Here is a 24,636-nt window from a genome sequence, read left to right as displayed (position 1 = left end):
GTGTGTGTGAGTGTTTTTTTACCTTCCCCGTCCACAGCTCTCACTCTCGCCCTCTCTCTTTCTTTCTCTCCCTCCCTCCCTCCCTCCCTCCCTCCCTCTCTCTCTCTAAATGCCATCGGCGCTTCCATCTCTATGTCACTCTTTCTTCACATCTGCAGGAAAAAAACGCCTCCACCCTCCGTCCAGTGCAGGTCAGTAAATATTTAGATTTGCTTCGATTTGCCGCCGGTGCATCCTCCCGCACGTCCCGCGCGCCTCGTGCCCGTGTGGCTGTAACTCAGTGATGGTGCTTGAGCCTGATGGTCTGTGCATGATGGGAAACTTTAGCGGAGCGGGAGGTTTTTTTTTTTACATGTTGAAAGTAAATGACGTGAAACGGTAATAATGTGCATTTCTCTTATTTTTCGAACTGGGGTTAATTCGCACCAGGGTTTTCTGGATGGAAACAGCATTTCTCTGCACATCGGCTGCGCGCACTTGCTTTAAAGAAGGGGGGGCTGTGCAGCAGCTACACTGGCTACACAACATCCACAACGACCGCCATTGCTGCCTTATAGAGCTCGTGGTACAAAAAAAAAAAAAACTGCTGCTGCCATGTCTTTTAGCACAAGAGGAAAATTCTCCTCGGTCTCATTTTCCTCGTGCGTAAAAGCGGCTGATTTGTAAAGAAGAAGAAAAAAAAGCTGCATTCCTTAAAATATTTAGCAACCTACCTCCAAAGCGACCCCCCCTCAGAAAAGAGGAGAAGATGAGGGTTTTTAACGACCTATTACCTCCTGCCCAGGTTGGTGGTGGAGGCACAATCCCGTGCACGCCGTGAAATTGATCTGATTACCTTTGCCGGCGGGTCATTAAAAAAAAAGGGGGAGTTGGACTTGCTGAGGCTGCGCTTCACACACACACACACACACACACACACACAGACACACACACACACACACTATCTCTCACACACACACACACACACACACTCACACCACCATCTCGTCTTCGGTCGATGTGTCCTGATATGGCGGAGAAAGAGAGAGAGAGAGAGAGAGCGAGAGAAAGGAGAGAGATAGAATAGGATGCCAAATTAAGGGCATCACACGCGCACTGTCACGGGCCAAAAGCTCCAGCGGTCATTTGCATTCAGGGAGAAGCGAGAGGAGACGAAGAGGAGCTCGTGCACGCTTCTATCGATCCCTTAATAATCGATAAAAAATACACGTGAGGTTTTATTAAACTGCTGTGATGTTAAATTTAAACTCTTTTAAATCTGGATAAATTAAAAAAAACAACAACCTCTGGCCTCGGGCGTGATAACGTGGAGCAGCAGGTACTGTGCCTCTATTTCTATTTCTCACCTTCTTATTAATCCTGAGTGTTATTGGTTAATTATTCCAACAGACATTTAGGATAAATATGCGGAATATGAGTGCGTGTGTCTGTGGTGCGTGTGCGCGCAGGCTCAGGGGTGAAAAGGCCTGTTTGTTAGAGGAAAGATTACATCAGTGTGTCTGGCGTGAAGCGATAGAGGCTCAGATAAGCATCGCGAGTCAGTCAATTGGCAGACAGTCTTCTTTTTTTCTTCTTCTTCTGTTTTTCTCATCGGGAAACAATGACACAGAATTACGAAGAGCTGCCAGTTTTTAAAAAAAAAAAGATGATTTATCCCCTCAGCTTCTCATTTGAATCATTCGAGGAAATCCACGTGTGTGTGTTCGGGTTTCGCGGCGCACAGTGACGCCCTCGTTGTTGTGTTCTGAGAAGCGGAGCTGCTTCTCATGCAGTCAGAGGACAGCGGCGAGTTTCTGCTAATCTGGGGATCGCGTTAGATTTTTCTTGAAAAGACCAGAAAGGTAGAGAATGAGTCACAGAGGAGAAGATCGACCTGCGGCGCCGAGCTGGTTTCTGAAAGTCGAGATGAGCGTGTCACAAAAATCTCTCAGGGACACAATGACTCGTCTGTAGCTCTATTAATCTCCTTTCTATTATTCTCTGTTATTTATAGGATTTAACTGCTCCCCTGGTTTATTTTAAGCACCTTTATTTATTTGTCATTTTTAATTTTATTCCATTAATCTTTCAATTTTGAAATCTAGGTGAAAGGTTAGGATGATTTGCAGTTTATGTTGAAATGTAAAAAATGTGACACAATATTATGGACACACACACACAGACACACACACACATACACACCTTTTGTTATTACTCTTTTTAAATTATTGTATCTTTTGTGTATATGTCTAGTTTATTTCCAGGGTAAAATCATAAATTGTTGTATTATTATTGCTATTAATATTTATTATTATTATTATAGAACTAGCATTAATTCAGATGGTGTTTTTACATTTATTTTAGCCAAACCGATTTTTTATTAATATTAATAAAGTGTGATTTTATCTTCCTCACCTCGGATTGAAACAGCAGCAGGAAGGGAATTATTATTTATAAAGATAAAGAATGATGGTATTTGCTGATGGGGCCATAACAGGAGGAGGAGGGGGGGTGGTGTGTGTGTGTGTGTGTGTGTGTGTGTGTGTGTGTGTGTGTGTGTGTGTGTGTGATGATGTAAACACACACGTGATCTAAAATATTTTATCGAATAATCTGTTCGTGTCAATAGAGAAAAAAAAAGAGGAAACAGTGCCTTAGTTGATTTTTATCAGAATCTGGACACGGATCCAACTTTACGCACAGGAGCTCCAGCGTCTGCAGACACACACACTCTCACACGCACACGCACACACACACACACACACCGACGTGGGGAAGAGGAGCTAAAGCCACCGTTTCTCCCTCCGTGGAAACAACTCGGGATTATAACTGACAACTTTTTATTAAGAGAGAGAGGGAGACGGGTTTTTTTTTTATTATTCCCGCGCTGAGTAAGCTCCCGCGTTATTGACACCGAGGCTCGGGAATCAAGTCACGGGACGGTTTCCATGTTCCGTTCTCTCTAAGCTGCGATGCATCCAAGAAACTGAAACAAAAAAAACAAAAAAATCCATAATCAGGATTTTAGGCTGCGTTTACCGTCATGTGTCGCCTCCCAGCACCTATACCGGGGGTTCTCTGTGGATAATGGCTGCGAGATACTTTTCAAGAGGATAATTACACGAGTCCGCTGACAGCTTGACAATGGCAGCTACAGCAGTTTGCATCCAAGTTCAGTCTCGGGTTTGCCTGAGTGGGAAACGCTCCCTCTCTCCCCCCCCCCCCCCCCCCTCTCCAGGTACAGGGCTATCCTGGAGAGGAAAAACGCGACACTTTGCCAAGTCTCTCTCAGTGTGCGCTCCCACGCGCCCGGCTCAGAACAACCTCCGTATCAGGGAGGGAGGGAGGAGGGATACATGTGGAATAAAGACCCACACGCACCCGTGTAGTCATCGCCGGAGACCGCGGCCTTGTTTCGATTCAGAAACCTTATTTCCAGTGGCTAAAATACAAATTCTATCTATTTGATAGTGTCACTGGTTGTTGGTGAACAGTTCCTGCGTGTCGTGCACGTTTCCCTCCCAGCAGCCAATGAATCGCTCCCATCAAACCAGACCCTACCTGGTATCAGGCAGACCACAAGGGCGTGCGCGCTCCCGCTGCCGTTACCTACTGCGTGCCGTGAGAAGGTTCATTTCCTGACTGCTTTGCTTACACCGCGGTGACGTCACATCCAGTGGCGTCGCCGAGGCTGCCCCCCCCCCCCCCCCCCCCCCCCCCACCCCCTCCACCCCCAGCACACACACACACACACACACACACACACACACACACACACACACACACACACACACACACACATATCTACTATTACGCACTGCCAATCTGAAAGTAAATGGAGAAACCAAACTGGGTTTAAAATACTTCCTCTCTGCCGCATGACGCACGCCGTGCACGTCCGCGTGACACTTCACCCACTCACACACACACCTTCTCATACAGAGAAAGTGAATTCTGTGATTTCGCGGGGAAAATTTTTAAATGTTGCCCCTTTAAAAAAAAATCAAAAAATCAAAAAAATCATAGCAGCTTATTTATCAGGCTTAGAAATAAAAGATGAAAATGGCGTGGGGGGGGGGGGGATCTGTCCCAGTGCGCGCTATCACGTTCCAGTTAATGTTCCTGTTTGAATAAATAATGACACGACCCATCGCTGCTCGTCACGTTGAGTCTCCGCAGTGGGTTATTATCACAGATATTGATGAGCAGCAGCCAATAAGAACCTGCACCGGAGGATCGCCCCCCCCCCCCCCCCCTCCTCCTGGAGACCATCAGGAGCTCAGTCCCCCCCCCCCCCCCCCCCCCGCGCGTCCTTGTCCGCTGCCTTCACTTCACGGGCAGGAAATCGGCTCAATTTCGGGAGCTGCCATTAGAATAATGTGCCTGTCACCGCGAGAGGACGCACTGTCACAATTTTAAGAGCGTGAACGTCCCGCGACCTGCCAGAGGCCCGTGAGCAACAGGCTCTGCTGCTGCTGCAGCCTCTCTCTCTCTCTCTCTCTCTCTCTCTCTCTCTCTCTCTCTCTCTCTCTCTCTCTCTCCTCCAGCTGCAGCAAACGTTTAGATCTGTGGAGAAATAAAAACACAATAAAACTAAATCTTTATTATTTATCTGTGTGTTTAGTTTTTGAGGAGTTTAGTTGTAACTACTCTATTTAAATATTTTATATTATTATTATTATTTTTAGATGAATGCACATTTTAGTATTTTACAAATTCGTTAATGCACCATAATAACGTATTGCATCTTTTTTTTGCAGCCCATACGTAACTGGGGTTCAAAGTTTGAAAAGGCCTATAAGAAAAATAAATATTCTCACTTATTCAAATATATATATATTAAGGGGGGGGGCAAGGTCATTGGAAAAAAAAAAAAAATCCTGCAGCACTTCTTCTTCTTCTGCATATCTGCTGGCCCACGTTATATTCAATTAGGGCAGGCCCCTCCCCTTAACTGATGACACTGACAGACCCTCCTTAAGTTGCGTCGCGCCACAGCTGTCTGCGAGCATTGAGCTGCCTGGCGCCATCCTGAAAGAATGCCTTCACTGTAAAAAAGAAAAAAGAAAAAAAAAAAAAAAAAAGGGGGCTGGAGAAAGAGAGCAAGAGAGAGAGAGAGAGAGAGAGAGAGAGGTAGACTAGAGCAAGGGTGAGAGAGTAAGAGCCACACGGAGCCAGAGAGCGAGCGAGAGAGAGAGAGAGAGAGAGAGCGAGAGAGAGAGAGAGAGAGGAGTTAATGGAGAGGGCTACAACTGCGCACAAACACAGATTTGATCAGTGAGTTTAACTTGCTGGTGCTGGTCAGTGCGCAGCGATCGAGCCCCGCGCGCCCTCGACTCGAACCTCCACTGTACTTGTTGAGCCGGACTCGAACACACGCACAAGACGAGGAAGAAGTTCAGGAACTGTGCGTCGGGCTGCTGGATTCCATTTTGGACGTTATTTATATGACAACACCTTTGTTGCATTTGTGATGTGGGGTATGTTTCGAGTTTAAATACGATTTGATCACTAACAGAAACCGGTTGAATTCACTTCTTTATTTGTTTTTGTTTAGCCTCCTGTTTGTTTTGTTTTTTTTCTGTGAAACGTTTTCGAGAAAAAAAACCAGACAAATAAAATTCTCCTCTCTTGTCTCCAGGTGACCAGAAGCGAGCGCGGAACCTGTGGATTTAACGAGAATAAACACGGATTTGGGACAGACTCTTTCTTCTCTTGTGACGTGCACCGGTTTGCTTCGGCGTGCATGAACATTTTCTGAAGAAAAACCCACTCACACACACACACACACAGAAAAAAAAGCAAAAAGGCAAAGCGATGGAAGTAAGTGCGGATCAGCCACGATGGATGAGCCATCATCCCGCGGTGTTGAACGAGCAGCATCCCGGCTCACACCACCCGGGCCTCGGCCACTCATACATGGACCCTTCCCAGTATCAGCTCGCTGACGATGTGGATGTACTGTTTAATATCGATGGACAGGGGAACCACGTCTCTCCATACTATGGAAACTCTGTCCGAGCCGTCCAGAGGTACCCTCCTCCTCCTCACAGTAAGTCACCAGCCTCTTTGGGCCTTTTTATTTAATAATCTGCTTATTATTCTGTTGACACCTCTGTGCGTAATTTATCCCTGAAGAAAAGACTCGATTAACTGAACGCGTTGGGATTTTTTGTATTATCTGACGTGGATCCCAGAGCAGCTTTCGGTTTTCGCTTATGAGCCGATTCGTCTTTAAAAAAAAAACATGCACCGAATATAAATATGTGTGTGAAGGTTCGCTCCTGCCTCCGCTGCTCCACTCTCAACTTTACAAACGTTAAATAACTCTCAGCTGACTCATATGTCAAAGTAGATTTTTTTTGAGAATTTTGTTGAGCCCGTGCGTAATTTGTTTTCTGGATCAATCGGGTGTTTAGTCACGGGTTTAAACAAATAGACGAGTTGGCACCGAAGTCACAGTTACACCTGGAATAGGGTGCTCGTGCACTATCTTTATCTTTTTTATTATATTGAGCTATTCGTGTGCATTAAGTCATGTGTGGGGTTTCCTATTTTGGAGCCGTTAACTTCCTGAACAGTCAATCACGAAGTAAACCGAGGAGTTGACGTATAGTTTCTTTTATGCTCTTGTTATATTGAGGCCTGTTAAATGGGTGGGGGGTGGGGGGGTTGAAAGTACGAGTCCAGGACGACAGAGAATATTTAGAATCAACCTCTGGAGGGAAAATTGTGTTAGAAATATAAATATCCACGTGAGTGTTTTTGATAAATCTGTGCGTAAAAGTGAGATGTGGCCTGAAACGCGCCTCTGACCCTTTAATGCGGATTAAATGTGAGTGTATTTGTTCCAGGTTGTGATGTTTTCTTGTGTTTCCGCTGCTCCAGGTAGCCAGGTGTGCCGTCCCTCATTACTGCACGGCTCCCTGCCCTGGCTGGAGGGGAGCAAAGGCATCGCCCCGCACCACAGCACTTCTCCCTGGAACCTGAGCCCCTTCCCCAAGAACCCCCTGCACCACGGATCCCCGGCCAGCCTGTCCGTCTACCCCTCGGCCTCCTCCTCCTCCCTGTCCACCGGCCACTCCAGTCCGCACCTCTTCACGTTTCCCCCGACCCCACCGAAAGACGTGTCCCCGGACCCGGGCTTATCCACCCCGGGCAGCAGCTCCGGGCGGCAGGAGGACAAAGAGTGCATAAAGTACCAGGTGACCCTGGCCGAGAGTATGAAACTGGAGTCAGCTCACAGCCGGAGCGCGTCAGCCTCTGGCCACCATCACCCCATCGCCACATACCCACAATATGTCCCCGAATACGGGCCAGGCCTCTTCCCACCAAGTAGCCTGATAGGTGGGTCATCTTCTAGTTATGGTTCCAAAACAAGACCAAAAACAAGGTCCTGTTCAGGTAGGCGTGCGCTTTACTACATTCCCTTTTGATCTAACATGATTCCCCAGATTTGCAGCCTCAGTGATGATTAGAAATGTAGAAAAAAATTATACCCATGAGCAGCTCATTCATCCCTCACGAGAACAAGGGTCAGACTGTTTCCAAAAAAAGACGCACACAGCTCTTCCTCTAATAATAATAATAATGACATTTAGATATATTTAACACGAATATAAAAACACCAGGACAACAAATTAAATTAAATAGTTGGAAATAAATTACTCGTAAAAACAAACATCGAATTCCCAGACTGGATATTTCCCTCCAGCCCAAATAGAAGCACCGTGACGCGGAGGGGTTCAGAGTTGACTGCTCTGCAGATTATTTTATTTTTCTTGTCCCCCTCATCGTCCTGTGCACTGACACAGAGGGACACGGGGACAGAGGGGACGCCGGCTCTCTGGGCTCTGTCGCCCCGTTTATATGTTTAAGATAATCCCATTACTGTCAGACCAGTGCGCGCCACAGTTGCATTGTTTACGCAGCGGCAGAGCACCGGATGCTGCTCGTTCATTCAGGGAGAAAAAGCGGGTGAACCGTCGCCGTGGCAGAGTGCACGAACCACTGAGTGGGGGGGGAGAGAACAAGGGAGGGGGGGGGGAGAGAGAGACGTTTTTCCAAATCGCGAGTAATTATTTTAAAGGTTATTGCCGAGCAGCTGAAAAGCAGTTTTTTCTGTAATGAGATTAATATCAGCGGCTCTGATGCGCAGTGTAGAAAACAGTGGATTAGCTGATGCATATCATCGGGATTATTCTGCATCGCACATTAATGCAAATAAAGATTTTAATTCGAGCATAATGGTTGTTAATGTTCATTTAGAGATATTTCTACGATCTGAAGGAGCGTTTTCTTTCGTTTTAACGACGTTAAACTTCACTTTAAAAAAAAAAAAAAAACCGAAACCCTTTTTCCTTTCGTTTGCACTGGATCAGCTCTTGTTTGATTTCTGCAGCGTTTCCTTTCTGCCAATTTAGAAAAAGGAAAGAAAACGCACTTGTCCAGGAGCGTGCACGTCTGTCACATCTAAACACTGCACGTATCTCTCTCTCTCTCTCTCTTTCTCTCTGTGCGTGAAAAAAGGGGAAGTGCGGCTGCAGAAAAATGCAAAAGGCTCTCGGCTCTGCACAAAAGCTCAGTGTGCGCGTGTGCTTTGGAAAATGTGAGTGTGAGCAGCTCCCTGGTTTCACTGCTACAACCTGAGTGTTAGTGCGCGTCTCACCTGCCGGTGTCACTAGAGAAGTGGCAGCAAACCGCAGCTCGACAGCCCCCAGTCATTTCAGAAGCACAGAAAACAACTCCATTAAATATAAAGACATAATAATAATTATTATTATTAGTATAAATATTATAAATATCATTATTATTATCAGCATTTGTATTATTTTTTATCAGGATTATTATTATTACGAGAGATTTGCTGATGAGGGAGAGAATAAAAAACAGTTTAACTAGATTTTATTTAAATTGCCACGGACCAAAAAAATCCTGTTCAAGGACACGACGCTTTAAGATTAGTGTGCGTGCGTGTGTGTGCGTGCGTGTGTGTGACAGTGTGTGTGTGTGTGTGTGTGGAATGATTTCTGCCTGATGGACCTTAACTGTTCTTCATCACCAACATTAACCACATGTGTTTAATTTTTAGGCCTATACGAGAGTGTCATGAATATAATAAACTCTATTTTGTATTATTGTTTATTTTTTTAATGATTAATATTGATGCTTGTTGTTGTACTTTGCATTTATATATATATGACACATAGAAATATTTCCCCTGTGATTTAACTCACCTTATTGTTATTTATAAATGAAGCAGTATTATTATTTATTTTTAATTTCTAAGGATTATTGACCTGAACCCTGTCTCCATGTTTGTGTGTGTTTGTGGTTGTGTGTGTGTGTGTGTGTGTGTGCGCGCGTGTGTGTGTGTGTGTGTGTGTGCCTGTGTGTGTGTGTGCTGGCTCTTGCAGAGGGCAGAGAGTGTGTGAACTGCGGGGCCACGTCGACCCCCCTGTGGCGGCGGGACGGTACGGGTCACTATCTGTGTAACGCCTGCGGACTCTATCACAAGATGAACGGGCAGAATCGCCCCCTCATCAAGCCCAAGCGGCGGCTGGTACGTCCCCACCACATTTCTCTGTTGATGACATTTCCGTCTCTCTCTCTGTTTTTCCCCTCTCCAGGAAGAAGTAGGCCTATTAGCTGCAGGAAATTGACTCGACAAGTGCAGGTCTCTGTTTTCAGATACTACCACAGAACAAAAACTGCACATCTTTTTTATAAATGCAATGACGATGCCTATTTTTATTTGCAAGAAAGAAAAAAAAAAAAAAAATTGTCATTGACTCTTATTGAAACGTACTTGTTGCAGTCACGGCTGCAGGCCTGCGTTGACAAAACGAGCTCCATCATATGAATATTATTATTTCTGATATTTTTATTCTCGGCTGTTATCTAGAGGAGCTATTTCTTTTAAGTTACACTCCAGGGAAACCCCCTCTCATCACAGCTTTAGAGGAGTTCCCCCGCTTTCTATCCATAGGATAAATAAAATATCTTTCGAGGCACAGATGCCTCTTCGCTCCCGCTCCGCTTCTTCTTCTCCTCCATCTCGCCTCTAATGTGAAAACCCGACTTCCCAGGGAAAGAGCTGCCGGATGTCTGAGCAGCGCAGATAAGTCGCTCGTAACAACACAGCCCCCGCTTCCCCAGTCAAAACACACGCAGGCTGCAGAGTCCGAGCCATGCACGGCTCCATGCACGGGCTCCATGCACGGCTCCATGCACGGGCTCCATGCACGGCTCCATGCACGGGCTCCTGCAGCATAGTCACGATTATTTTTAGTGTTTTAAAATAAATCTGTGCGTAAATACGAGCAGCGTGGAGGTGAGGGCCTCACCCAGAGCCGCGTGCACGCGCACTCTGGTTCAAAGACTTATAGAATTATTCCCAAAGTGACACCAGAGGAAAATTTAAGCTATAAGACGAGGACGAATCTGATCAATCACCTCATTGATCAAATATCGTATTTTACGTTTCTGCTGCAGAAATTCACTGGAAAACTCAACAATTTGACCCTGAAAGTAAAAAAATAAAAGCAAATAGAATGGAGCAGATAATAGAGGATTATAATAAAGTTGATTCCTCTGATCTGATCGGTTATTCGCTGCACGCAGCAGCAGCAGCAGCAGCAGCAGGGGGTTATTAGGCCAGCACACGTGTTTAATTGGAAATCCCTCCCCGAGATAATGTAGTCCTTTACGTCCGCGCGTCCTCTGCGGTCACCTGTCTATCGATTTTTTTTTTTTTTTAAAGAGATTATAACATCAATGTCAGGCCACTGCAGCAAACTGAGGCCGAGGACAGCAGCTGATAAATCCCCGAGAAGACGTGACTTTGACTGGGGGGGTGGGGGGTGGGTGGGGGGGAAGTCAGGCTTTCACTCCGCAGCAGAAATTAATCCACCCTTTCTTATTTTCTAAATTATTAGTCTGCGTAATAACTGGTGCATGTGCAGTTATTTGGTTAATTCCACCGCGTCATAATTTAAACTCTATTATTACTGCAGGAGAATTCCTCCCTAAAGCCTGTGATGACTTTTTATAACAAAAATATTTAATCGATATAAAAATCTACATTCAGGCCCTTTTTTTAACTTTTCTTTTCTTTTCCATGTCGCCATTTCAAAGCGAGCCTCCTCGTGCATCATGGCACAAACGCGCATTTTTTAAAGGGGGGGAAATTTAATCAGATTTAATAGCTCTCCCATTTCAAGGCAGCACTTTTATGTCTTCTGTAAATATTTATTCTGCAGGAGGTATGTGCTCCGTGACGCTATTTTTAGCCTCGAGTGAAAGCAGCTCTGTTTTTTTTTTGTGTCTTTATTTTAAAACTATTTTAATGCAAAAAAAAAAAAGGGGAAAGTATATTCAGTTAAAATAAAGGCTTTGAGTTTTAGAGTTTGTTTTTTTTTTTTTACATGCACATGAATGGAAATAAGGAATGTTTTTTATCTGCAATGAAAGAAAAACACAATTGGATTTTCTATATTGCATTTAGAGATGTATAGTGCTGTGTGTGCAGAGCTGCCAGAATCACACAAACACATCCTCAAACATTAAATGTAACATGAAGCATTTTTTTTTAAAAAATGTCTTTTTCCTTAGATCCTGGTTTTAAATGAATAAAAAAAAATCTCAGATTCTGCAGCCCTGCACGCTGGCGTTTAAAATAAATAAACCTGCTCATTGGGTTATTACGTGGTCATGTGACGGTGTGTCCTCTTCTTCCTCTCCTCTGGCCTCTCGGTGCTCCGGTGCAGTCTGCAGCCAGGCGGGCAGGGACCTCATGTGCAAACTGTCAAACGACAACGACGACGCTGTGGCGGAGAAACGCCAACGGGGACCCGGTGTGCAACGCCTGCGGCCTCTACTTCAAACTGCACAATGTAAGAAATAAACCCACATGCTGCAGAATATTTCCTCCATCTTTCCCCTGCCTCCTCTGACGGAGTGCTCCCTGCAGAGGGGGTCCGGGCCAGGGCGATAACAGATAGACTGTAGAGTTAATGTGATTTATTGGCAGTAAGTGGGAATCTAAAATGTGTAAGAGCAAAGTGAGCTAAGCCTGCAGCCGCCTTGCGTTTGCATGTTAAATAAGAGGAGGGGGCTTAATTAAAATTCGATTAATTTCTTATTTCTGGGAGATGAGGGTCCCCCCCCCCCCCTCTGACCACCCATCCCTCGGATTCCTCTTGGGTCGGTTGGAGCTTCACATCATTTCACATCCTCAATCTGGAGACCCCCGGGACCCTCTGCATCTCTACACTCTCTCTCTCGAGCACGTAGCTGTAACTTTTAATCAAACAGACATTATCGCCTAAATAATAATAACCGAGCTAACGTGGAGGTAGAAATTCTTCTCCGCCAGATAAAGGCGGCCTATATATCTCCCATATCCCCGCTCGGCTGCAGCGCTTGTCACGCACAGCGCTCCACGTTAAATCATTTTCCCATGTTACTTTTGGCAGTTGGCTCGGGCGCTGCAGAAACCAGATTCAGACCAAGGTTAAAAGGGGAGAAGAATAATATTTCCCAGTTACATATTAGCATTTGAACCGACCCCGACCTCGGTGTAATTGTGAAATTAGTTTATTTTGGTAAATCCAAGACTTCTGTTGGGCCTTGCTCCCTTTGAAACAAATTCCACATTCTTCATGGAGAATTTAGCCGAGTCCCTGCTGGCCTGGTCTGTGCTCCTGATGTGTGTGTGTGGACAGTCAGTCCCAGAACACCTGATGGTAGCAGCCTGTTGTCCCGTAGGCTTTGGCTCAGATAAGAAACTTGTGAAAACAGAGACGCTGCCACAAGCGTGAGGTTGTGTCAACACCCGAAAAACATTGACACACTCTTTTCAGTAATCAGGGGTTTTCTCACCACGTGTGAACGATACCTTTCTCATCTTCATATCTCAGAGGGTGTCTGGGGCTGAGGTTTCAGGTGCTGCTGGTGTTGGGAGGCGGAGGGGCTGTCCTGTGCGCTCTGCGGTGGTCACTGACTCACAGCACTTTGGCTTTTGTTTGATGTCCCGGGGGGGGGCGCCCGAGCGCAGGCCGGAGACTCGGGGCTTCCTCTGCGAGACGCTAGACGTCTCAGCATCAAAGGGCACAGGCCTGACCGGCTTTAGGCGGGCGTAGCTCACCTCAGAGCTGGAAGCAAGGCCGAGCAAGTCACCTGCAGGAGCCACATCTTAAGAGAGTGAAACCACATCACCGGGGAGGAGTGTGGGGGTGGGGGGAGGGGTGCACAGAAGAGATGTCTGCCCTCCACCAATCACTGAGGCCATTCTGCTTTAAGAGTCAGCGAAAAAATGGCAATGTCTCAGACAGCGCGAGGTAGAAATCCCTGTTCCCATTTCCCCGGGAAGAAGCGCTCAGAAAGATCAGGAAGCCAGCCGGCCTCTTCCACCTCCCCGCATAATCCTGCCACAGCCGGAATTCCATCATCCAGCTCTCATTCCCGGCTAAACCTATGCTGGAATACGGCAGCTGGGGCCATTTTGGCCAGGAGACGGCCACGCGGTTGAGGAGGAGGAGGGTGGAGAGGAGGACTTGGCCGACGCTGGCGGTCGTCATGGCCATGTGTCTCTGTGGTCGACTGGCTGCACATTAGCTGCCAGACCCTTCGCCGTCGCTGTTCCGAACACACTCTCTCTCCATCTTCCCTCCCTCCGTCTTTCCTTTTTTTACTTTCTGGCACGGCCCACAGCCTCAGATACAGTCCAGCTTAAAGGAATCAACATTTAAATCCACCCCAACACACACACACACACACACACACACACTGTTACACACATGCACACAGGGTGTATATAAACAGTTTTGTGTTTCAGGATGGGACAGTCTTGTAATGGGACTCCATTACATATCATTATGTTTCCCCAGAACCCCAAAGTCCGCCTCTAACAAAACAAAAAAGATCCGTGTGTCTGTTTTGAATCGTGGTGTCACCGCTCACTTACGCTTTCCTCTTTTTGTTTTGCGTTCCCTAATGGGAATGGACTCGCGATGTTTTTGTGTTTAAAGCTCTTTAAGATTTCCATCCTGCCGCGAATCTGCTGCCGTGACAAAATACTAATCTGCCATCTTCTCTCTGTCTCCTTTCGAGAGCAGATCAACCGACCTCTGACCATGAAGAAGGAAGGCATCCAGACCAGGAACCGGAAGATGTCCAGCAAGTCCAAGAAGAGCAAAAAGTCCCAAGACACCATGGACGACTTCTCTAAGAGCCTGATGGACAAGAGCAGCTCCTTCAGCCCGGCCGCCCTCTCCCGCCACATGTCGTCCTTCCCGCCCTTCTCGCACTCCGGCCACATGCTGAGCACCCCCACACCCATGCACCCTTCCTCCGGCCTCCCATTCGGCCCCCACCACCCCTCCAGTATGGTCACAGCCATGGGTTAGACGGACCGGCGCTTCACTTCGCCGCCCCCCCCCCCTGCCCCCCGAACCCTCGGCCCCGCCACCACCACCACCACCACCACCACACCCCTCGGTACCTCTGCTGACCTGCTTCCATATCCTCAAAGACAAACAAACTGCTCCACCTAAGCTCCCCTGTCTCACCGCCGAGCCGCGGTGCGAGAGCGACAGGCTTTAGGCTCCTTTGCCCTCAGTTGTATCTTATTTTTATAAAAATCAAAGCGATGTGAATTCTTTGCAGACTTGACTTGACTGCGGCGCACCGACCTCCAGGGGGAAGATTTCTTTTTTTTCCTCCAACCAGGGAGAGAAAGAACAATCTCTCCCCAAGCCGCCGCCGCCGCCGCCACCACCACCACCACACCGAGGCTTTCCTCCCAGCTGATCCACACGATAAGGAACTCCATTTGTGTACAAAAAGCCATTTTTCCACACTCAAACGTCACAGAAACAGACATTACAAGGACTTTTTCGACGCCCTCTCCCTTAACTTCCACACCCGCCTCTCCTCACCTTGCACCTGTGTAACAGGAATCCCCGCTCCCCTTCCTCTTCTTCTTCTCACTCCTCTTCCTCTGCTGAAGACGAGGAGAGACAGACATTGAATATATTTGTACAAATTGTATGAAATACAGTACATTTAATGAAGACTTTTTAATTAAGTAAGAAAAAAAGGAAATTTGCCTGTGGGCAGCTAACGACGAGAAGGGTACGAGTCGCAGCAGGTGGAGAGACTTTGCCCGCCGGAGGAGAGAGGAGAGGAGAGGACGCCTCCGAGTCCTGGAGGAGAGAGAGAACGGGAGGAGGAGGTTAGAAGACGAGCGGGAGAGACTTCAGAGAAAGGGCAGGCCTCGCTTTTTGCCTGCGTGAATTGTGTTGCATTAAGTTTGCAGAGAGTCAGCAGCTCTGGCTGCAGGCGTCTCGCCTTTTTTTTTTTTTTTTTGGATGTGCTATAGGTCTCGGGCAATTGGTTTGTGTTGATGCGTGCACATACACACACATACAGACACACACATGCACACACACACACACACACACACACACACTTGATCACCTGAAAGACTTTCTTCCTGCCCACAGATTATATGCATTGTGAAAAAAGTTCCTGTATTTGTTATTTGTATGTATAAATCAGAGTACCAAAAATACGAAAGAAACAAAGATGTAGAATTATTTCCTTATGTTATGCAGACTGAATGGTTGTAAAAATTTAATAATAATCACTAGTGTAAAATATGACTGCTTTTTGTTTCGTATTTTTTTTCCCTCTTTGAAAATAATAAACTAGTTTAATCTCTGTTGACATGTTAGCGCCGTGTTCAAGAGCTTTCTTCTGTCTCTCCATGCCCCCCCACCCCCCCCACCACCACCCGTCACACAACCACACACAGACACACCCTGCCTTTTTTTATTTTTGTGTGTCTCTTCTTTTTAAATGTATTCCTCTAGCCGGCCGTCACAGGAGCGAGACTCTTACGGTCAGCTGAGCACAAACAGGAAGAGCTGAAATAAACAGTGGCGATGGAGGAACAAATCAAATGGCAGGGTCGCAGAGGTCGGGCCACACAGGCCCCGTCGGCTGAAGGGGCTTTTGTCTCATCTCACCGATACAAACACACACACACAGACACACACACACAACCTGGTACACACACACATCATAACATCACATCAGTCATGAAACAGCATCATTTCCTTCAGTCGCTTGTTCTGCTTGTAAATACATTGAAAGCAGTGGAATCCAGTTGCAATATTCAACTTTAACAGTGAACATTAGAAATGACTCAAACTGGGAAAATGAGAGGAACCATGTGTTGGTTTTCGACGACTGCAGCTTCCTCCGCTTTTTTAAATTCAATTCTTTTTGTCTGGTGACGCCCGGAAGTTCCAGTGACCACAGACTAAAATCACTTTCCCGGTTTTAGCAAAAACAAATCTCAAAGTTCCTACACACTGCATTAGCATTATATAGATATATATTCAACTTTTGTTATGTTGCTATTGATCAAAATTAAACTGATAGATGATACACAACCAACATTATTGTGAGTATATGTCCTGTAAGGCTGAAACACCCACTATGGTAGAAAAAGGCCCCAATAGCCGAATATGAGGCACAAATAAAACTTTTGTCATCCAAAATCACGAATGAATAACTTTTCTGTGGTCGTGCACGTCCCACAGCTCCGAGAATCCCTCGGCATGAAACCACCTGCTTCACTTAACGTCCGTTCGTCTTTCAACTTTCTGAAATCTGTATAATTTGCAGGAATTTGCAGGAAGCATCTGCTGCTCATTAATATACAAAGACGTGCAGCTGCAATAATGAACAGTTCAGTTCGCGATCTGTTGAGACTGGTTTTCTTATGCGTGTAGTGTCTTTTAATACAGGTTCGGGCAGTTTTAAGCGTTCACAGCTGAAGAATCCGCACCAGACCATGATAACTAAAATAATAAAGAGGTTTCTTTATTCTGTCAGAAAGACAGCGGCCTAAATATTCACAAAACATTAAAAGACAACACGTGAAAAGAAATGAAACTGAAAGAATTTGAAAATGAGCAAAACACAAACAAGGTTTTGTGCAGAAACCAAACAGGATAAAAAGAATTGAAGCTTATTTCCTGACACAAGTCAAACATCTTATCTTGGGGGTTTAAATTAAAGTATTTGCCATAATACTCATTCATTTGATGAAATCACGAGTTAAACAGGTGGTTTCTTTACTTCTTTTCTTTCCATCCACTCTTCTGTCCATCCTCCGGCTTCGTTCGCTCGATCCCCTCTTATGCAACACGTCATTCCTCCCGGTAGATATCGTTGAAACGTCCCTACCACCCCCCCGAACAAATCACGAGGACTGCAGCGCATCACGTTTCCAATATCAGAATATATATATATTTGACCCGGTGGAATGTCGACTGTGGCGGCCGCGGCCCTCTCATGCCTCCCTGCAGAAAAGGCCACGCAGAAGTCAGGTATTTGGCATCATTTGTTTCTGAGCCGTTGTGACCAATCGGGAGATTTGCTCCTGTGTTTTAATAGGGAGGTCAAGGGGGCATGTGGAATGAGAGCGGGGAGAGTGTGTGTGTGTGTGTGTGTGTACAGAGGGATTGAGGAAAGCTTTGCCCCGTGGTGGGACCCCGTGGCCCCTGGCTGACCCCCTCTCCCTCGGGTGTTTGCCTGTGGACGTCTGCCAAGGGTGACTGGATGTGCAGCGACCGGCTCTCAGGTGAGGATTCGAACGCGGACCCGTGAACTCCCTGTGATCTCCTCTCCTCTTTTCTCCATCATCGACCGCCGTCGCCGACACGAACCACTTATTGCCGTCCTGTCGGGTCTCCCTCGCTTCCTGCGTCTGCCTCTCGTCTTTCAGGTGAGGACGATGACAGAGCTGTGGGTGTAATCGGCTCTCGGGAACAGTCCGTCTTCATCGGGGCCACGTCGCTGTCACCATCAGCAGGGGTCGGGTCAAATGATGGGGGGGTGACCCTTGTAACTTTGAAAGCTTAAAAATAAGTTTGTCATCAAACTGATGCACATTTTGTCACTTGAAGTAATTTTAAAAGCTGTTTGAGTCGTTGCAATATTAGTATTTCCACCAAAAAATTAACGGGAGAAACGTAGGAAATCACAATGACGAGGAATTAATTAGGAATTTTGCATTTTTAAAGTAAAAAGAGAATAAACTTGATCTACATCCCAACACAGGAAGTAGGAAGTTATTAAGGAAACAGAAAATAATATCATGTATAAGTTGTGTCACAGTTTGGTTTGAAGTGCGGAGCGATGTTTGTCCGTGTGGTCACATGTGGGGGGGGGGGGGGTTGTGTGTTGTGGGTTAATGATTCTTCTTCTGTCCAACAACTCGAACCCACACTCTGTCAACTTTGTTCCCTGTCTGTTACAGTGGCGGTTACAGTACGTGTTAAAGGACCAGTTCAACCTTCTGTGGGAAATTTGATTGAAGTTAGCTTTGACGCTACTCTCGTGTCTGTGCTACATGAAGCTGTGGACAGGAGCTAGTGAGCTTAGCTTAGCATACAGACTGAAAACAGAGGGAAACTGCTAGCCTGGCTCTGTCCAAGTTTATTAACGAGCTTTATCTCGTGGACAAGAAATATTCCAACACATAAACCCTCAAAAACTTAATAAAAATCACACACAACATAGATAAATAAATAAATACGTCATTGATCAAGAGTACATGTTGATTATTACCTTTGGACGGAGTCAGGCTAGCTGTTTCCCCCTGTTTCCAGTCTTTATGCTAAGCTAAGCTAACCAGCACCTGATTGTGAAAGCATAATAAAACCAAGTGGATCAATAAATAAATGATAAATAAGATACTTTGCAGATTTTCCTTGTGTATTTACAGTTGTGACACATCAGAATAAAAACTTTGAATCACGACGGACGACTTTAAAACCTCTGAAAGGATCGATAAAGGTATTTTAAAGGTAATTTGAGCCACAAGACAGTGAGCGTGTCGTCTGCTTTATCTTTGATCTGCCACGAGATCACTCCGATTCCACTACACGATGGTATAATCTAACATTTATGATGGGATTTATATCGTCCTTTCTGAAAGTAAGTGGCTGTTGATGTTCTTATCCTTCTCCTTTGTTTCAAAAAGACCTCGAGCCTGAAACATGAGGGATGAGCTGTCGCTGCATTGTGGGAGTTCGCTCACTTGTTCCCGAGACCCCCTCGCCACTTTTCAAAAGAGCAGCCTCGCGTTGCTTTGTCTCCTTAACAATCGTAAATTTGAACCATAATCTCCCGTCACAACATAGCAGATAAAAGATAATTATCTCTTTTACTGAGGTGCCCTGGGGCTTCTTGGATGGCCTAGCAGACGACGTGCCTAAACCCTCATCCCACACACACACACACTGTTTCTCTCACACGTTTGCAACAGGCTTATAGAAGCCTGCTGCCGCGATGGTGATATTCGTTAGCAGATGACTTGAAAATGCTCGAGGTGCTTGTGTGATTGTGCACATGAACAAACAGCTTCCTTCTCTGCTGCGTCTCAATAAACTGGTTTCTGGCTGATTCATGCACCGCGGTTGTAAAACAGAAACAAACATGAGCTTTTCCCCCAGTTCTCCATGAAGGAAATGGTCTCCGCAGAGAACCGCGAGTACTGGAGGTGGCACAAAGTGCACCGGGTCAGTCAGGGAGCAGCTGCGAGGCTCGAACCTCAGCCTGTGACAGACAGCGTCAGAGCGAATGAATGACTGATGAGCCGAGAGAGACAAGAGGAGAACAAGGTGACATGCTTGAGGGAAGATTTATGAGAGGGACGGCATGAAGAGGGGAGAGGGGAATAGTAAAATAAGCAAAGAGGCTGGTTGGAGTGAAACACAGAATGTCTTCACCTGCACGTGCAGAGACGAGGACGTTTTCTCAAGTAAAACTAAAGATCTACTCCAGTTAGAAATGTCTGAAAACGTCCTGAGTGTTTTTGCCTAAAATCTATTGCTTTAAAATAGAGACTAGTTTAGTTTCCAGGAAACTTTCTACAAAATGTTTTAATGAATTGTATGCATGAATTTTAAGCAAACAAAATTAAAGTATAGTCATTTACAATAAAGAGAGTAAACATCATTTGGTTCTTTAACTCGTGGAGTCGGCAGGAAAACTGTAAAAGTGAACGAGGGATAAAAGTAACTTTAAGAGGCTTTTTGCACAAAACTACAAACTACATACAGTAAGTTTGTAGTTTTGTTCCCGTACATCAACCCCCTACGTGTTAAGTTGTCTGGAGTTTGATAAAACCCCATCGATTCCTCTTTCTTTAGAGATCTGACTTTTCCCATGAGATCCCCTGCAGCAGCTCGGGGGGTGGGGGGGGGGGGTGGGGGTGGGGGGGGGGGGGGGGGGGGGGGGTGGGGGGGTATTCCCACGTGTGTCGCTGCACCACATGGTTCTCAGGAGATGTTTTACCGCCCTGTCCCCTGCTTGGCCTGTGTAACGGACAGCCGTCTCTCCCAGCCCGTGGGCAAAACTGAACCTCACCTGTCAAAAAACTCTGTGGAAGCAGCACATTTGCATGGGCCTGTATCCACAAACTGTCACCGGGGTTTACCCAGCGCCACACAAAGCCTCCGCTGCTCTTCACAGCGAACGAACACCCGCAGCCAAACCATCTAAGCTGTGCAGAAACCGACTGATAGCTGACTGGCACCTCTTAGCCGCATCACAAATCCACGGGAAAGTAGAGCAGACAGGTGTTTGTATTCTGTTCATTTGGCTGCAGTGCCAGGGGACAGGCATCAGCTAAGCTGTGTTTGATGACACGATCTTGGCACCGTCTGCAAAGGTGTGTTTGAAGAGTGTGTGTTGAATACCACTCCGTCTATATCTGGGCCAAGTCGTGCGTTAATCACCTTTTAATAAGCTGGGGAAGAAGTTGATGTCTTTGGACAGATGTTACAGACGTTTCACTGAGTTTACTGTTGATCTCTGCTAATTTCAGATGATTCCACATTGACAAAAATAAGTCGTTTTTTTTCATTTAAGTACAATAAGTTTCAGACTGAGGCATCAGATGCACAGAAATAAAACAAGGGAGAGAAACGTGTAGAATTTCTTGGCGTGAAAAGACAAATTTAAAGACGCATGATTTCACATCTGTGCAGGAAACAAAGGTTTGGTATCATCCACACCATCAAAGAATTATGTTTGATATATCAAACTTAAGTTATAATAATACAATCAAAATACAGAAACCTTGCAATATTAAAAGTAAATTCATGAACCCAAATTATTGGTTTATTTCTTGGTCCATGTCCCGTCCCTGAACCCGTCCCGTTTTCAGTGGAAAAACCAACCAACCAACAATGGAGGTAATAGAAGTGTACAACAGCAGTTCTTACAAGCATTGCATTGACTTTATGGCGTCTCTGGATGAAAAGTCAGAAGAACACTGAGGTTAATACACCTCGTCCTGTGTCGATGTGTCAAATTTCACGTTAATCCATCAGATAGAAGCAGAGATATTCCCCTCAGAGACACGTCGAGTCAGAATCCTCCTCAGATTTAACGTTTTCAATGGCAAACAAGTGCGAATGTCAGTTTCCGGCTTGTGGAACAGCGACGTGTCCGGTGCATTAGCAGCAGAAGCAGGAGTGAAGAGCCTCTTGATACCGTCCACCTCTAAAGATGTTAACTATTGGCTCCTGCCGCTGCTCATTGGCAGCTTTTACCCAAACATTCCAGCTCCACCGTTGGCCGTCAAACCACCTAAGTCCAACTCTTAACCGCGATCAGTGAGTGAGTGTGTGTGTGTGTGTGTGTGTGTGTGACCATGCATGTGTCGACTGCCAACAGTTAGAGTAGCTACCTATAACAAAGGGACTGCTGTGTCCGTCGGCTGTCCAGAGCCCCGGGGCTGTTTACACATGCCATTGTCTCCCGTGGGCCAATCTGACAAGCCCTATTAGGTAAATAAGCTCGCCGCGGCCAATCACTGGCAAGCACACGGGGAATCTGGGCTGGTTATCTGCATCACCCCAGGAAGTGAGAGAGATGATGAGGGAAGTGACAAAACACATTAGTGCAGCCTTGTATCTCCTCCCCTCCGACTATCTACCTCATATCTCATTAGAGACTTAATTCATGTGGCCGTCTCTCTCGTGATTGGACGCTCGATATCTCCCTGCTCGCTCCTTGTCTGTGGCTGATGGATTTCATAGAGAGGCTTAGGCATCGCTGATAATAAATTAGCTGTTTGGAAAAGTGTGAACGTCTCCAGATTGGTCCCGATTCGCGGAAGCATCGACCAACGCGGCTGGAAAAGGTTTATTTTCACGCGCTGCACCTGGAAAACTGCGTGAAAACATCTGTTTTTTACACCAAAAAGTTGATTGTTGTTGTAAATGCACCGTAACTTGAACAGCAGCTGCTTCATCATGTGTCATGTTGGTGCTTTTGAGATATTTCCAGCAATGACAGTGATGTGATCGTGATGAGAACAGCTGGACAAAACCAAATAAATTATGAAATGATTATAAGTATTAGAAAGATATCGAAAAGCAACATTTTAAATATGGAATCTTTTCAACGATGAGGACAGAAAGTTTTCTTGTATCAAAAAAAAGCAAAGTTTTGCAACACTACTTGTATAAACGTATTAATTCCACACCAACAGTTTTGTGTTCCTGTCTCTGATTGCAGCAGCAGCTCTGTTCATCAGATGATGCAACACCGACTCCAAAACGCCAAAAGAAACACGGTGTCCTTGATTAAAACCTGCAGCTGCAGATCACCACACTGATGCAATCTGAGCCTCCTGCACAGTTTACAATCTGCCACAGTAGTGTGACAACCAGCCGTGTTGTCCCCATAGTGCTGCAGAAGAACGCCACAGAAAGAGTCTGCTTCACTCCGCTCTGACCCGAACCGGCCCCGCCGCCGACCCCCTGTCGCTGGCCCATGTTCCCCCGGCCCTTCCAGCCCCGCTCTGCCTCCACAGCCACTCCGCCTCCCTCTGGGAGCCCTGGGAGTGTTTGTACTGGAGGCCGCCAGCAGAGACGGCTGGTGTTTTCATAGCGAGAGCTCTTTCCTGAGGTAATGCTGGCCTGGGTTGACCGCTGTAGCATGTACAGACCAGCAGCGGCTCTGGCAGGAGGTCACGGATGGTCTGTGATCACATCACCATGGAGCGCCACAGTTTAATGTTTAGCTGCGCATACTTGTGCTACGACATGAACTCACAAGCACGGCGGTTCGCAGGCTTTTTCGCCGTCTGGGAGACGCGACCGCCTGCCAATATCAACCACGCCCACAACATGTCAGGATAGGTTTGAAAAATATTAGATCACACGGATGAGTATGACAGTCACGACATTGAAAACCATTACAAAAGTGAAGTCAAATATCTTCTGCTCATTATTTTTTTCTTCAGAGTCTCACTTCAATTAGGAAAATGAGAAAAAGATTAATTACGTCTGTACTTGACAAGTGAAAACTGTACGTGCCATCTGCCAACATTAAAAGATCTTGAGAAACTAATTTATGGATAAATAGCTGAACAGATTGTTTGCCCTCCCAGTGAGTTCTGTTGCCTGAAGCGGCCTCGCATACTTCAGTCACTACCTGCCAGTCGTGTTAGCATGTGAGCTCAGAGTTTACAACAGATCAGTGCACGGAGGAGAAGATCCTGCACACACACAAAGAAGATAGTTTACAGTTGCTGGGTTTTGACAAGACCAAAGGTTAGGGTGTTCACGTTTCACTAACATAACTCTATATCTAAAAGTGTCGAATCGGTGTTTTGCTTTCTCAAAACTTCTTTACCCATAACTCCCAAATATCCGTCTCACCAAAGCTGCCGAAAGAAGATAATGCAGAAAGTGAGAATGTCAACAATCATCAAATGAATAACTTTTTAAAACAACATAAGCACCGAACAGAAACATTGAAAACTAATTAATTCCAGCTTTAACTTTGACGTGTGCATGTTGTAACCTGCAAACCACCAGATCACTGCTTTCTGTTACACACTCTCTTACACACTTACACACTTTTAATCACACACTGGGTACAAATGAGATGTTGATACAACTGCTGCAGACTTTACATTTACATACACAATAAAAACCATCATGTGTGCATTGCTTGGAGATCGGGGGGGCCTCATACAGAGCAGACCGGGATCGCAGACCAACTTTAGGGAGGATGGATTAGTCGGTGGGAGGAGTGTGTAAGTGTGTAAGTGTGTGTGTGTGTTTTACTGAGGCCTCTAATTTACTTAAGTGCGGTCTAAACGGTGAGGAAGAGATAAGAATGCCGCTAATAGACCTTGACCTCAAGTGACAGTCGCACAAAGCGGGCGGACAAAGAAACCCCCGTAACTTCTTCCGACGATCTACGGCCTCAAATGTATCAGCTGCAGATTAAAAGAGAAAAGTGAAAGCGTGCACACGCTCTTCAAAGCCATGAGTAATTTTGATTTGTAGGTTAACCTGAGGCCCTCAGAAGCGTATGGATGTGATGAGTCACCTGGGCTACGGCGGCGTTGTTGTACCGAGGTCGGAGAAATCCTTCCATCGGGGCCTCGCTCGCGATAATATAACGGTGGGTGTGTTTTTTTTTTTCACTGCAACAGACAGATAAACAGTTCATCTCGCTCGCGCTCGCTCCAGGGGCGGCTCTGCACTTACTGGTCCCTGAGCAAGCACTTTTTTTTTAAGGTGCAGAGCAAGCAACGCAAAGACACACACA

At 46.0% G+C, this 24,636-nt stretch overlaps 1 protein-coding gene and 1 long non-coding RNA gene across 8 annotated transcripts; one reads left to right on the top strand and one right to left on the bottom strand.

Annotated features, from left to right (window-relative positions):
• The first annotated feature begins 46 nt into the window (after nt 1-46).
• Nucleotides 47-17,506, top strand: gata3 (GATA binding protein 3). Of its 7 annotated transcripts, none has more exons than XM_034577974.1 (7): nt 47-191; nt 5,621-6,031; nt 6,868-7,383; nt 9,396-9,541; nt 11,748-11,873; nt 14,097-14,542; nt 14,577-15,071. In XM_034577974.1, exons 2-6 carry the CDS (start codon nt 5,797-5,799, stop codon nt 14,385-14,387), a joined length of 1,314 nt encoding a protein of 437 aa, XP_034433865.1. In that variant the 5' UTR covers nt 47-191; nt 5,621-5,796; the 3' UTR covers nt 14,388-14,542; nt 14,577-15,071. The 7 variants fall into 7 exon arrangements, with proteins under 7 accessions (XP_034433865.1, XP_034433866.1, XP_034433871.1 ...); XM_034577975.1 differs by lacking the exon at nt 47-191 and adding an exon at nt 1,040-1,318; XM_034577977.1 differs by lacking the exons at nt 47-191; nt 9,396-9,541 and adding exons at nt 5,102-5,459; nt 9,609-9,655.
• Nucleotides 7,390-23,807, bottom strand: LOC117757164. The gene is made up of 4 exons (XR_004613044.1): nt 23,798-23,807; nt 17,131-17,137; nt 12,878-12,886; nt 7,390-8,299 (listed from the first exon to the last, which is right to left on the bottom strand). It is a non-coding gene; the product is annotated as an uncharacterized LOC117757164 (long non-coding RNA).
• Between the last annotated feature and the right edge of the window lie 829 nt (nt 23,808-24,636).

The sequence above is a fragment of the Hippoglossus hippoglossus genome, chromosome 23 (genome assembly GCF_009819705.1).
Source record: "Hippoglossus hippoglossus isolate fHipHip1 chromosome 23, fHipHip1.pri, whole genome shotgun sequence".
NCBI classification, from domain to species: Eukaryota; Metazoa; Chordata; class Actinopteri; order Pleuronectiformes; family Pleuronectidae; genus Hippoglossus; species Hippoglossus hippoglossus.
The sequence above is the reverse complement of the archived record's forward strand: the minus strand, read 5'-3'. Positions and strand labels throughout refer to the sequence as shown.

Coding starts and splice junctions, on each gene's coding strand:
- gata3 (XM_034577974.1), top strand. CDS start 5,797: ATGGAAGTAAGTGCGGATCAGCCACGATGGATGAGCCATCATCCCGCG. Junction 9,542..11,747: donor TCAAGCCCAAGCGGCGGCTG/GTACGTCCCCAC, acceptor GCTCCGGTGCAG/TCTGCAGCCAGGCGGGCAGG. Junction 11,874..14,096: donor TCTACTTCAAACTGCACAAT/GTAAGAAATAAA, acceptor TTTCGAGAGCAG/ATCAACCGACCTCTGACCAT.